This window comes from Lissotriton helveticus, chromosome 7 (genome assembly GCF_964261635.1).
Source record: "Lissotriton helveticus chromosome 7, aLisHel1.1, whole genome shotgun sequence".
NCBI classification, from domain to species: Eukaryota; Metazoa; Chordata; class Amphibia; order Caudata; family Salamandridae; genus Lissotriton; species Lissotriton helveticus.
Window position 1 is genome coordinate 702,766,646 of NC_136068.1, and position 14,437 is coordinate 702,781,082.

General features: G+C 41.0%; 1 protein-coding gene across 1 annotated transcript in view; it reads left to right on the plus strand.

Annotated features, from left to right (window-relative positions):
• Positions 1-12,549: 12,549 nt before the first annotated feature.
• MSX2 (msh homeobox 2) overlaps positions 12,550-14,437 on the plus strand; it is a 35,487-nt gene continuing 33,599 nt past the window's right edge. The window contains exon 1 of the mRNA XM_078653029.1: positions 12,550-13,021. Coding sequence (XP_078509155.1) covers positions 12,700-13,021 — 322 coding nt within the window. The 5' untranslated portion in view covers positions 12,550-12,699. The remainder of the gene's footprint in view (positions 13,022-14,437) is intronic.

A 14,437-nucleotide genomic window follows, 5' to 3' on the forward strand; every position in this document is an offset into this window, starting at 1 on the left:
TTGTGCGCCACAGCTCCGCCATCATGGATGCGCCACATTTACAATGCAGCGCACCATGGTGCAAAAACGGCACGGATGCGTGACGCATCTGTGCCGTAAAAGTGACGCATTGCTGGAGTTGCGTCGCAAGCGCGACGCAGCTCCAGCAATGCTCTGGGGGCCCTATCTAGTTAATGCTGCGTCAATCCTTACGCCTGCTTCAGGCAGGCGCAGGGTTTTGACGCAGCATGGGCCTAAAAGTGACTGAGGGAAATCTTGTAGATTTCACTCAGCCACTTTTAGGAGGCGTTCCTGCGCCGGAACGCCCCCCCTACACAGGAACGCCTACATGTGGCGCAGGGCATTACAACGTGACGCATCTCCCAGATGCGTCACGTTGTAAGTACCCCCGCACCATGGAGCAGGATTTGAGCCGCCGCTGCGTCTCAAAAGTGACGCAACGGCTGTGTAAATGAGGCGCATGGGGCTTGTAAATCTGCCCCATGGTTTGATCAGGAATGCTGCCATAGAAGTAAGACCCGTCATAAAGAAGCACCAGACCTGGGTTATCATTGCAAGTTTTCCTGTGAGGCAAAAAGTTAATATGTCATTGGCTGCTCACTTCGCCTCTTCCTTATTTTTGCCAGGAGAATCAGCATCCAGTGCAATGTAAAGTTTAATATCAATACAACTCTTAGGTAGAGGTGTGCACATTGTGCTAAATTTGCTTTTGCTTAATTACGCTACATTTGGGCAAAATTATGCAAAATCCCACATATTTAAGTGATATCCAAATTTAGGATTTAGGGCCAGATGTAGGAGGCCATTTACCGACCGGTAACGGACGATTTCGGCCGTTACCGACCGGTAAATGGGTATTTGGGATGTAGAGGCATCATTTTACAGATTCGGTAAATGTACCGAATCGGTAAATTTACCGATTCTGTAAAATACCGAATCGGTATTTTTACAGATTCGGTAAATCCCAGATGTAGGTGGGACTCTTCTGAGTCCCACAGGCCTTATAGATTCGGTATTTTACCACCCAATCCAATTGGGTGGTAAAATACCGCATCCAGGTGTGCATGCACATGTGTGCATGCACACCTAGCCATGTGACAGACAGACATGCCCTTAGGGCATGTCTGTGTGCCACATGGCACACATGCCCGTCTTTGGGGTGCTAGAGGGTGTCAAAGTGACACCTCCTGCACCCTTGCTGGAATCGGTATTTACCGAATCGGTAAATACCGATTCGGTAATGCCCATTGATTCCTATGGGCTTCAATGCCCATAGGAATCAATGGGCATTACCGAATCGGTATTTACAGAATCGGTAAATACCGAATCTTAACGATTCTGTATTTACCGAGTCTGTGTTACCTACATCCCCCCCCCTCTATTTTACCACTTCTTAAATACCGAATCGGTAAAATTCGGTATTTAAGAAGTGGTAAAATAGAATTACCTACATCTGGCCCCTAGAGCTATATTTCTGCACCGAATGTGTCATCACATCCATTATTGATGCAAAGATTAATGTTGCGCAAAAAAATCAATTGCCCTGAAAAACAGCTACTTGTGTGTTTGTTCACGATGTTCCAGGCAGTAATTTTGCGCAAATGTTGACATAGTTACCTGGCTAGTTATAATGACGTCATTTGGGAATTCCGTGTGACAAGTGTAATATAAAATTCTTGCAATCACATGAATTATGCCACCGTAATAACCATTTTTCTGAGGCCTAGTTTTAGGACTACATTATGTGCCGAATTGTATTGAATAAAAATAAATTAGCAAAAAGTTGATGGAAAGTTTTTAACGTCATTTAACATTATATCTGTTTGAACTCTCGTATCACTAATTTTCACTGAAAATATTTTTTATAAAAACCTCCAAAATCCAATTATATTGACATTTAAAAAAGCTTCAAACTGAATATTTCTCGAACAACATCATTTTGGAAATAATTGAATTACAGAGGCGTTGGACACAATATCTCTTGCGACAGGCGGTGTCTCATTTTACATATAAATAAACGTTGAAAAAACTAACATTATCTGGAAACGTAGTTCATACCAGTGTTACATTAAAACTTGAACGGACAAAAGCCTTGAAATTTAAAATCGGTCCACAATTTTCTAAAAAAGGAGCTTGGGCTTTGGGGCCAGGCTTTAGGCCTCCCCAAAACCTCTTTTAATCATTTACTATCATGTGAGCCAGCTGAAGCTTGGCCAGTTCATGATCAATGTGCATGATAAATTCTGCTGCTTTCTCTATTGTCAGAGCAAGCAAAAAGAGATATATGCTTTACACCTTAAATGGAGACAAATAAGAAATCAAAAACTTTCAGTGTGACAGGCCCTTTACATTCTTTTGCTTTTTTCACATATACAGAGTTTGCACTGCACTTTAGTTGTACCATGCAATATAAATTAATAATGCATCAAGTGAAGTTACTTCATCAGTAGGAGCGGTCAAAGAGAGTTATTGCTATTACTACTTAAATGAGGGCAAAAATACATTCAAAACGTCAGTGTTACAGGCCATTCACCCTCTTCCTTCTACAGGTACTGCACTTTGTAATGTGCATGGATACTATAGCAAGTGACATCACTTCATTAAATTATGCATTCATATAATATTGCTGCTTACATGTGCTAGTGCTTCGAGCCCATCTGAATGGCAGAATGTGTGTTTCCGCAGTGCTTTTATCGTAGTTTTCAAAAAAGTGATCACATCAGTGCACTTCATCTGTTTAATGACATTTTGTACACGTGATCAAGGAAAACCGCAGTAACCCTGAGACTGCAATCTGTGGTGGTCACTGTTGTTCGTATATGACACTTGTAAAGCTTCAAATTATGTGATGTGTGACAATTGCTGTCAAGTAAAGGAAAGCTTTATTGGACTGCTATTTTTTAACAATCATAAAAGCATTAAAATAAACAATTTTCCAATAAAATCCATGAATTAAAAAACACAACAATCACAATACACAGTACAATTTGGTCATTTTAGAATACTTATACATTTAATTAATTAAAATACCATACAAATAAAAAGAAGTGGTCCGTTTATGTTTGGAATTCATCGTTGATAAAACTTTGTCCTAATGGAAGCACTCTTTAAAAACATGGCTAACCTCCAAGCTACATGTTCATTTTCCAGGAACAGAAGTTTTATCAAAGCAGGGCGACATTGCCTCAGCCCCTGAGATTTCGAAAGTGGAATTAACCACACATTCCTTAACTCTGAATAAAAATTGCAAAAAAGAACTAGATGTATAGTGGACTGAGAGGATTGGTTGTCACAAGGACACAGTGGTAACTGTAGTGACCAGTCGTTCATTTTATGCAGGGTCACTAGTCTGTGTACAGTATTGAACCTATACCTACTCAATAAAATTTTATCATAGGTACCTGGTACAAATGACAAATACGGCTGCATTCTTAGTGTAGTTAATAATAATTGGTGTTGACTAACACTAGGCTTTAGAAGTTCTCCTGACAATCCAACAGTTTCCAACACGAATAAACCCTCATTTTTAAGGACTTTCCTATGGATTGCCCGCAGGGTCGTGGGATCAGTAAAGTATTCTGGGTGTCCTAAATCAATCATAAAGTCACGCACAACCTGACCCAGGCAATCATTAAGGCCCAGTCTAGTTTAAGATAGTCCTGCACAATCTCCCTATTTAGCTGTGTCTGGTCCTGTGACCAGATACTGTGCTACAACAGTATCGGTTCTATTTTAATAAGGTCAGAGATAAAAGGGAGACCCAGTTGCTGTCATCTATGATGCAATGAACTGTATATTATGACATTTGCATGAGATGTCAAAAGCAACGTCACCATTTGTTGTAGAAGTAGGGCATTCAGTCTTATTCTTTGGCAAAATGAAAACTTGTCATTTCCTTTCTTCTTAGGTGTTCCTTCTTGTGAGGCTTTTTAATTGAGATATGGGTAATAATAGAAGATTACAGCTCCATCAGAATTGCACGATCCGTGTTAACTCTGCAAATGTTAAGTCTTTCAGACAGCGACTCCGCTTTACCAAAGACAGGTGAAGTCTCTATGTTATATAATGGAGGAAAATGAGGAATAACTACATGAATTAGGACTTGATTTACAGATTTCTCTGGTAATTCATGATTCGTCAGGGAACCCTAAGACTCCCATTTCTAATCAGATGGTGTTTACTGGTGCTTCTTTCCAGTAACTCTGAGGGGGATCACAAAATATTACCAGGGCACTTGTGATAAAACCCTAATAGAATTCTTACAAGTTTAGTGGTGTGGCAGTGGGCTGCCATGCAAGCACCCCGCTGCCACACCCCCAAACTCATCCTCACACCGCCCGCCAGATTACGAGTTCATTCGTGGTCTGGTGGGTTGTGCTTTGGCAGTCCCAAGTGGCATCTTTCAAAGGCTCATATCTGAGCATTATAAAGACACCAAAATGGAAGCGCCAAAGCCCATTCCTGCATGTAAAGCAATGTACAATGCTGTGCATTTCTTTCCGTGCAGCAAAAGGGGATTCAAAAAATACAGGGGGGGGCACAACTAGTGCCCTCTGCATGCATTCCCAGGCCCAGAGGCAACAGGGGGCGGGCTCACCACCATGGAAATGATGGAGGTGAAGCAACTAATAATATGCTTGGCGCTGCCTCAGCATCCTCTGACCACTGCGCACCCGCCGCTTGATCACAGATCCCCAGCAGTTGCAGCGGTCCTGTGAAAGTCCAAACACCTAAGTCGTAATAGGATGGGTGGACCGCCAGTCTGGGGGTCCACGGGCCGCCACCGCAACTATGGCAGTTCTATGGACCACTGTAATCGTAATAAGGCCCTTCAACTTTTTTAACAAAAACGTTAATGCTACATAGAAAACATTTGCTCAAGAAAATACCTTTAATTTTGTATTAGAAGTTTTTATTTTGATGTATTGACCTATATTAAGCGAAAGTTGTTTGCTGTAGTAGGTTTTTGACATGATTGATGAAAGTGTGTTCTTTTTTACATCTTGCTTTAAAAATGCTTTAGCTTTTTCACTAGACTATTATTTTTCAAAAAAGTAATACATAACTGTACATGCACACAGGTGCTTTTGGTGAGCAGGCTTCAGCCAATGCTCAGTTAAACTGTCAATCACACAATTTGCTTCCTCCACCACAGGATATAGCATTGGGCAACTGGCAGCCCACTGTACCCACTGACCCTCTTTACTTGTGTGAACGCACAAAGTCTGTGTATGTTGTTCTCACATCCACCTAAAAGTAGTTCCTTTCTCTTCAGTCACAAAACGAGTTCAATGTGTGCTTGTTTATTTCTCTTAGCATTAAATACTGGCTATTTATTTTGCCTGCACTTCGAATGCGCTGTTAGATGGGGGTTTGTTTCCCAGCTGCTTTTTAAGTTACTGCTAAGTGTTTAACTGTTTCAGAGTTTAAGTTACATTTTAACTGCGATTTGAGTCCTTACTTTGTCATGTATTCTTGTCTCTCTAACAAACAATAATACTAAAAAAAATGCATGAAGCAGATGGAAGGTGTGTTATTTAGGAAACATCACATTTAAAACAGTCACATTGTAGAATCACTTCTAAATCTAATATGTTTAATACAAGTGTAGGTCTGGGTCTGCCATGTTTAAGAGGTGCCATTGTTTTTTCTTTTTCGTTTTGTAGTACATGTTCAATTACATTTTTTTAAATTAATCATTACAACACCTTGCCTATACCAAATCTATTGGCTTCGCCAATCCTTGTTAAATGGAATGCCTCTTCATGAGCGGCTTAACGTAGAACTGCTGAATTAGTTTAGATTCTTATGACCCCAGAGGCACATCCATACCACACTCAGCACATATCTGGATGTCCTTTCAGTTTAGAATGCCTTGACGTTTCTGCTGTCATAGTCAACCAAAGGGTTGCTCCGTGACTTTCAAGAAGAGTGTGCAGCAGTGGTATTTGGGATTGGACATTAGACAAAAGATATACAACGTGGTCTTTATGTACACCTCAACTATACCATGGAGGCTATCCACAAAGGTAAGTTATACCTATGAGTAATTTACAAATGTAAGTTTAATTGTACACTTATGAGTAACTTAAGTACTTTTGGTTAATCACCATATACGAGTGTAAAGTTACTTAAAAGTGTAGACTTACATGTCTCCACCCCCTGAAACAGTGAGTTCAGCTAATTTTATGAGGAAACGTTACTACAGCTAAAAAAGGATCAGTAGTAAGTCCAGCACCCCACATGGCCAACCAATGATACTGCACAGAAAATAGAAAATAATGGAGGCAGAAACTTAAATAGAACCCCAAAGGAAATAACATTAAATTAAAATAATATATTTCACATTTCTAAAAATATATAAAGTGAACATTAAAAAGTCTACACATTTTAAAAATAAATATAATTTAATGCTAAGATATTTTAAGAACTTTTTAAATTAAAAAAAACATGTAGCTTTACTTAAAAATAATAAATCAATTAATTCTATATATAGGTTTATATTATTTTAATACAGAAGTAAAAACAAACATTTTACTTCAGATCGGATTTTTTAAAATAAATTTTAAAAAAAATAGGTAAAATAAATAAATATTTAATTAACAATTAAGTGAGCAGTGATAGAACTGTTTTATTTTGTTATACATTTAAAATAAGTATTTAAAAATATGTTACATTAATATTGAACATAAACATATATTTACTAATATTTTAATCATTAATACACTTTTTACAATTTCATTACACTTTACCATAGGGTGATCTCCACCCCGTTGGTGGACTTCTCCCTGTAGTAAAATGAAAGAAATTTTTTTTATTAACCTTGTAAAAAAATATTAAAATTAATTTTGTTAAATATTCATGTAAATTAATTTTCTACACTTGTTTTAAATGTAGAACACGTTAACAAATGGTGAAGCAATACGTACTTAATATTTAATTGAATATTTAATTGATAAAACAATAAAATAAATTAATAAAAACTATTTTTGGGATGTTTCCATTTACAAAAATACCACCTAAGATTAAAAAAAACCATTATCTATTAATAATTATTAAATGCGATGTATGGACGTATTAAAAGTAATTTATTTATATTTTAATAACATTAATGTTACATCAACTTAAAATTTAAAAAGGTCATTAAAATATATTTAAATTAAATGTTAGATATGTTTTCTTTGGGGATTTTTTTGCATTATATTAAAAGTATTTATAATTTTGAATTATCTTAATAATTGTATTTATTTTAACATTCTTTCCTGTTTGGTTTCATTTGAAGACCCTATCTTTATTATATTCTATGGGAGTATGCCTTCCTTTTCTTATCTACTTATGCATTAATCTTCATCTTAAGTCAACTAAGGAATTTTGCACTTAGAGCGTTATCCTCCAAGATAGGGCCTTCTCAAGGAGCCACTTGATGTGTAGTATTAAGGGCAGGTGGCATCATGCTAATGGGATTAGTCACCCTTAATTCCGGCCATCAAGAACTAAAGTTGGCAGATCTTCACAACATCCTGCCTTTGACAGATTGCAATGGCCATAGTATTGCTTTTGCTATGACTTTTCTCGCAGGACACAGCATAAGAGTTGCAATAACCATGCCTTAAAAGTTCAGTGCTAAGTCAGACATTGATATTCAAGTGCAGTGTTAAAGTTAACAGAATTTTTGGATTCTGTTACGGTACATTTTTCTTTCTGTCCTGCCCAGTTCAGTCAAGAATGGGTACATGAGGAATGCTTGATTGGTTGCCTTACAGGATCAGCCTTGGCATGGTCAGAACCTCTAGACCTGAAAAGCCTGTTTGGAGACGTTTGATACCTCCTTAGTTGCATTTAACAAGATTTTTCAATGTCCTGATTTGGATCATCCCACTGAAGCAGCATTATGTGATATTCAGCACAGTAGAATAGATGTTTTGAGTTACATGACTCAATTTGTCAATTAGCGGCTGAAACTACTTGGGCTGATAGACCTCAAATTACATTTTTGAAAAGCGGCTTGAGAAAAGAGCTTAAGGACGAGTTGATTAATTTGCCTATGCCATATTTCATTTTCTGAACTCATTGATTTAATACTGTTACCTGAATATCGACTGCAGGTAAGAAGAAAAGAAAGAAGAAAGTCCTAACAAAGTATTCTAATTTCAGTAGAGTCTCTTCTTTAAATTAACCAGATGTTCCAATGGACTCGTTGCTTTAGTGCAAGTTGGGGTGATGATGGGCATTTAATAAAGAAAGAAAAGGAAATATGTTGTGAAGCTGACATTTGTTTTTATTATAGTTGTTCTGTGCCTAGTATTTGCTCCAAATGGCCTCAGACAAAATGGAGGAATAATCCAATCATTCATATGAAAAAGAGGGAATTGGTTTCCTTGTATTAGATCCTCTATGAGTAATGTTGGCAATCATTTGTTTCATTTAGCAATCACTGCGAGAACAGAAGAATGTGATGTTATTAATGCATCTGAATTGCCTTATATAGGTGCCTGTAGAATATTCATTAATCTGGATTGGGCCCCTAAGAAAGATGGTTCTTAGAGAGCTAAAAATGCTTTGGACATGATTCAAACTGTAGATGATTCACCATTAACTTCAGTTTTGATTTGAAAGGTGTCTTTTGCACATCATAGTGAAGGGCATTCCTTTGACAATATTGCATTTGCTGACTATGCTGTAATATTTGGAATACCTTGGTTGAAGAGGCATAATCTCTTTGTCAATTAATTCATTAGAATAATATCCTTGTCTTCACAGTTTTGTTGTAACTAGTATTATGCTTCAGGAAGTTATTGGTCCAAAGTGATAAGACAAAGGATTCCACCTCAAGTTTAGTTTGTCTAATCTTTATTCAGTGCCACTTTAGTACCACACATTAGCTCCAGTTTTTGCCAAGCCCAAGTCTGTTCACTTTCTTTTCATATGGATTATGATTATGCCATACACACTGACCCCGGTGCTGATGCTCTTTTGGCCTCCTTTATCATTTATCAGAAACAGTGATGAATATTCTGAAGGCTTACTTACAAGAAAATCTGCACAGTGGGCTAATTGTGTGATGTTCTTCTGGACCCCTTTGTTATTTGTATCAAAGAAAGATCAAGATATCCAACCTTGCATAGGTTATAGAGGGTTAAATCAAATTGTGCTCAAGAGTCACTATAGTTTACCTTTCATAATAGACATTCTAGAGTCAGTTAAATCGCACAAATCTTCGCTAAACTGGATTTCCGAGGGCATTTTGAATACTGTGTTACGAATTTGAGCAGTGAAATGTTTCTGCCATTTTTTAATACGTATGGATTGAATATATTCTGATGTCTTTAATCAGGTTTTTTTTTCTACCTGGATGATATTTTTGGGTTTTCTAAGGCTCTTAACTTAAGTAACATCAATGATATGTGAGCTTGGTGTTATCAAGACTCCAGCAAACTCAGTTGTCTTTTAAACCTGATGAATGTACATTTGCATGGGAAAAATAGGTATCCTGGATTTAGGCTGAATGCTTCCGTCTTTATGGATCTAAAGAAAATAGCTATTTTGGAATCGCCTTCTCTAACTATTGTCTGAGAAAGCCAAAGCTTTCTTGGATTTGTGCATTTTTATTGCTGATTTCTTAAGAACTTTGCAGACATAATCAGTGACATCACATGTTTTAAAGGGCAGAAATAAGCTTTTACAGGGACGATCGAGCATGAAGAGTGTTTTAAATACATTCAAAATCATGGTTTCTAAACATGAAAATGGCTTGTACTGAATGTATTGTAACACAAAGTACTGGGACATTAATACAGAGAAGGGACTAGGTTCCCCTAAAACTTAAATATGGTGCCCATGGAATAGTTAGATCCTAGTTGGGGCATTCCCTAAAAAGGCCCTCACCACCCAAGTGGCATGCTTCATCATCAGCCTGACTTCATCATGGTTCCCAGAGGTAGGTGCTGTGGACTTTTCCTGGAACTCGTTTGAGGAGATGTGTATGTCTCTGTGTCATTGAGGTGCTTGGAACTTAATAAGTTAAAATGCATGAGGGACAACAAGTAATAGTACAGTTACTTTACTAATATGTCTCTGCCGAATGAGTAAAAACAGTGTGCTCCAGAGCCTTTGCAATGCAAACTTTTCGCCTGGTGCCAACATGTTTCTGCCTGCTATAATACAGCCCCTAATAGGTCTGGTGCATTGATCAGGACCATGTCCCTCTTACTCTCCTCACAATATACTAAGGGATCAATGCTTAATAATGTGTGCAAGAGGACGGGAATTGGAATAGGAACATTTGCACATAGGCAAGAATAAGTCTTACCTTAAACCAACAGTTGGTTTTAACCACCCTAATTAAGGGAGGATTGACCCAGTGGTCTCAGCGGGAGGGGGCACCTTCTGCAGTCAAACGTTTTCAAGAAGAGTATCCTATCCGCAGCCTGGTACACCCACATGTGTGGCTGGGACTAAAACCTACAACAGGAAAGCCCCCAAAATGCAACGTGGAAACATCAAAATGTTTGCAAAAAGCTTTGCAATGTACCCATTTTGGTGATGTATGTGTAGTATTTTGGCCCCAACTTGGCCACCGTACAGGAAAATCTATTAAATTCAGACATTTCTGAAAACTAGAAACCAGGTGGTGTCCAAGATGGTGTGGCTTGCATTGATCCACCAAGTTTTCTTACCCTCAAACATTGACTAAAATCATGCATTTTTATCAGACATCTGTAAGGAAAAATTGTAGAATCTACAGTTATCTACAAATTTCCTGTTAACAAGCCTTCCCATAATTCTCCCAATAAAAATGGTACCACACTGTTGTGGTTAGGACTATTGTGTGCAACAGGAAAAGCCCCAAAATACAATGTAGATACTTCAAAATTTCACCTTGAAAATTGACCCTTTTCGGGGATGTGACTAGATGCGATATTAGGTTCTGGGCTTTTCCACCACTCTGTGAAACCTACTAAGCCCAGCCTTTTTTGGAAATCTAGTCACCCAGTGAAGTTTATGGTTGTGTGACTTGCATGGATCATTGTGTTGCAGCCCCGGCCAGTAGTAGGTGTAACTGCAGGGCGGTGACGTAGGGAGGGGGAGGGGCAGGGTGGGGGGTTGTAATGTATGGATTACGGACTATAACAGATAAGTAAACATATAAATAAATAAAACCAATTTCGTTGTGTGGACTGCATCGCATTTGGCACGGATTCATGCAATTCCTATCACCCTGGCTTCTCAGGTAACTACTGGTATCCCAATTGTGTGGGTGGAACTATCAGCGGTGGTAGGAAAGGCCCCATAATGCAATGTAGAGCCATAAAATTTCGATTTGAAAATGTATTCAGTTTGGTGATGTTTGTAATTATGCTAATTGGGACTGTGCTTAACCACCTCCCAGGGACATTTACTAAACCCAGCAATTTCTGAAAACTTCACATCCAGATGAGCTCGGGGTGGTGTGACTTGTATGGAGCCCACTAAGATTTCTAACCCAGAATTCCCTGCAAACCTCACGCCTTGTCTAATAGCCTAAAAGCACGCATGTGAATATGAAGTAGTAGAGGTCCACCCAGTGTGCCTGACTGACTGAGACATGACAACCGGAAATAGACAGCCACCCGGCTTTCCTGAATACCTAACATGGAGGAAACTTGCGCTTCTGTAAGACTGCGACCACTAAAAGCACATGCTACAGGAAGCGAAGGTTTACTTGGCTTGCCATAAAAGGGTATAACGTCTCCTTCCACAGGAATCCACTTCCAGGATGTGGATACAAAATGTCACGAGCATGACGCATTATACACATGCGTAGGCAGTATCAGCGAGCAAATATTCATTTTTACCTGCAACTACTCAAGTACCCCGAAAAATTAAAGTTATATAAATATATCCGAATACACGTTCGGCAATGCAAGAGTTTTGTTTCCCTTTTCTCGGATTCCTTCGCACTAGTGACGTGACTCAGGCCCGAGCTCTTCGGAGCTCGTCAAATTAAACCGAGACTTCCCTTTAACCCCCAGGGAAGGGGGGAATACAGAAGCCGAAGTCGCACCATAAACACCCCCTCCCACCACCGCCACTGCTTGAAACGAGCTCGCGAGCCGCAGACTTCAAAAGCTGGGAACAATTGTTTTCCTGTGTAAGTGTCTCAGATGAAAGCTCAGGTGATCTGTTAACTGTTTACATGTAGACAGGCGGAGAGACGGCGCAGCGGGGCAGAGGGAGGGCCCGGGGTGGCAGCAGCGAGAGAGAGAGAAGAAAGAGAGCCAAGGTTACTCGAGCTTCCTCTTCGTATAATCAGCCGTAATTGCTCGAGTGGCTTTTCAATGCGCCTGTGATCGCAGCCTCCAGGGTCCGGCTAATGACACGGTGCAGCCTGCTGCAGTCTATGTAATTAACCCCTAATTGATTTTTTTTTACAGAACCTTGAAGGGAACCGGGGAGGAGGCTGTCAGCCAATGGCGCGAGCCCTGGAGTTTCGTCGGCGGCCGGGATTGGCTGGGCCTCCGGGGACAAAATGAAAAAAATCAAAAACAAAACAAACGAGAGGAAGAAAGTTTGAGGGAGTGCTGTCGGAGGAGCCGGAGGTGACAGAGCTGCGCGCTGCAGGTTGGGGCTGTTGTTCTGGTGGCTGCGGGACGGACAGCGGGTTCCGGGGAGTCCTGGAGGGTTGCAGGACTCTTCCTCCCCCCAGCAGCAGCAGTGAGGATGATGATGGCGCGGTCTTCGACGGGGAAGGAGGACTTGTCTTCGGACGAGGAGGGCAGCCCGGTGCCGGCCACCCCCAGCGCGGATAAGGTGCGGGTCTCCAGCTTACCCTTCTCCGTGGAGGCGCTGATGGCGGACACGCGGTGCTCCCCGCGGGGGGCGCCCCCGCCGCAGCCCCAGCACCCCACCTTCAGAGGGGCGCGGGACAGCCCCAGCCCCCTGGGGGGCTCGGCCTCCATGGACACCGCCTCGGTCAAGTCGGAGAACTCTGAGGACGGGGGGGCCTGGGCCAAGGACGGGGGCCGATACTCTCCGCCGCCAAGTGAGTACTGGGGGCAACTGGGGAAAGAGGGGGGCTGCTCCCACCAGCCTTGATGGCAGCTGAGCTGTCTTTTTTATGCAATATGTATACTATATTGTATGTTCTACTTCATGCACCGGGGGCTGTGATACAAAAAAAGCTGATAGCCCCTCCAGTCCCCTGCAATCCAAAGAGTGCATACACGCAATGGGATAGGTGTTATCTGCTGCAGTAAAGGGATCCTGCGAATTGTATCTGTGAACTTCAATGTCGCATGAGCTGCGCTATAGCCTGACATATTTGCACGGGTAAAATGCATTGCATGTGTAATAAGGTGTCGACTGGCGCGTGCTCCCATCACCCGCCGCTGATGATGCATTCTTCCGCGCACAGGACTCCCCCCTGTGTGCGCCATCAGAAGGATTAGATACTATCACCCCCTGCTGCACAAACAGTATATTAAAAGGAGATAATCGTACTGTTATGTGAAGAGACCTCAAGCATTTCGAGGAGCCCGCTGCCAGCGCTGCAGAATGCCAGAGTTACTAAACACCAGGTCCCTGGTCTTGATTTCACTCCATGCCTCTTTCTTGCAGCACTCTACTCTTCCCTTCATCTCAACTCTTGCAGTGCATCCCCCCCCCCCCCGCGTTTTCCCTTTGCCGCATTTTCCTATCTTTCTCGTCTCCTCCTTTATCCCTTTTCTGCAGCTCTCTCAAATACCGATGAAGAAAAAATAAGCAGAGGACTCCAAAAATGAGAGGCGATGCCCGCCACCTGTGAGAGCCGGCACAAATTATGCACTGGATTGGGTGTCATGCCTGCGAGCTATACCGCACTGCCACATAGCAATGCATGGATGCCAACATGTACAGTGCACTGTGTGTAATGGATGGGAGAGATGTCTCCAGTACCAGGCTGACTTGTGCTCCGAGTACTTGGCGCGTGGCGGTCCCTGTATTTCGGCCTCTCTGCCTACAGCGACTAGTATATTACCCCCACTCGTCGTTTGCGAGGTCTCCCACCCCACCCCTTGTAAGCCAACGGTAGCCTTGTTCATCATAGGGCAGAAGGCAGCGCTTTATAATCTACAATAGTTATAAGTGTATGTAGAGGCAAATGGCCTCGTGCCTCTTAGAATATCACTGTAAATGTGGACGCTTTCACTTTCTGAGTATGGGAGTGGTTCTTTTTTATTAATGCTTAATGTCCTAACCAAACCTCATTAAAACTATGAAACGATCAAATCTCAAGTCGTTTTTCCATAACTAAAGCAGTACATAAGGCCTGTGCACCGGTGATCAATGTATAAAACATTTGTATTTATTGCGTTGCTGTTAAGTACGCCGCAGTTTATATTCGGCGTAGGACAAGGAACAGGCAACGCGGTGAACTAGCGACACGGTGGAAACTGACGCTGGAGCCACCTGCAATTCA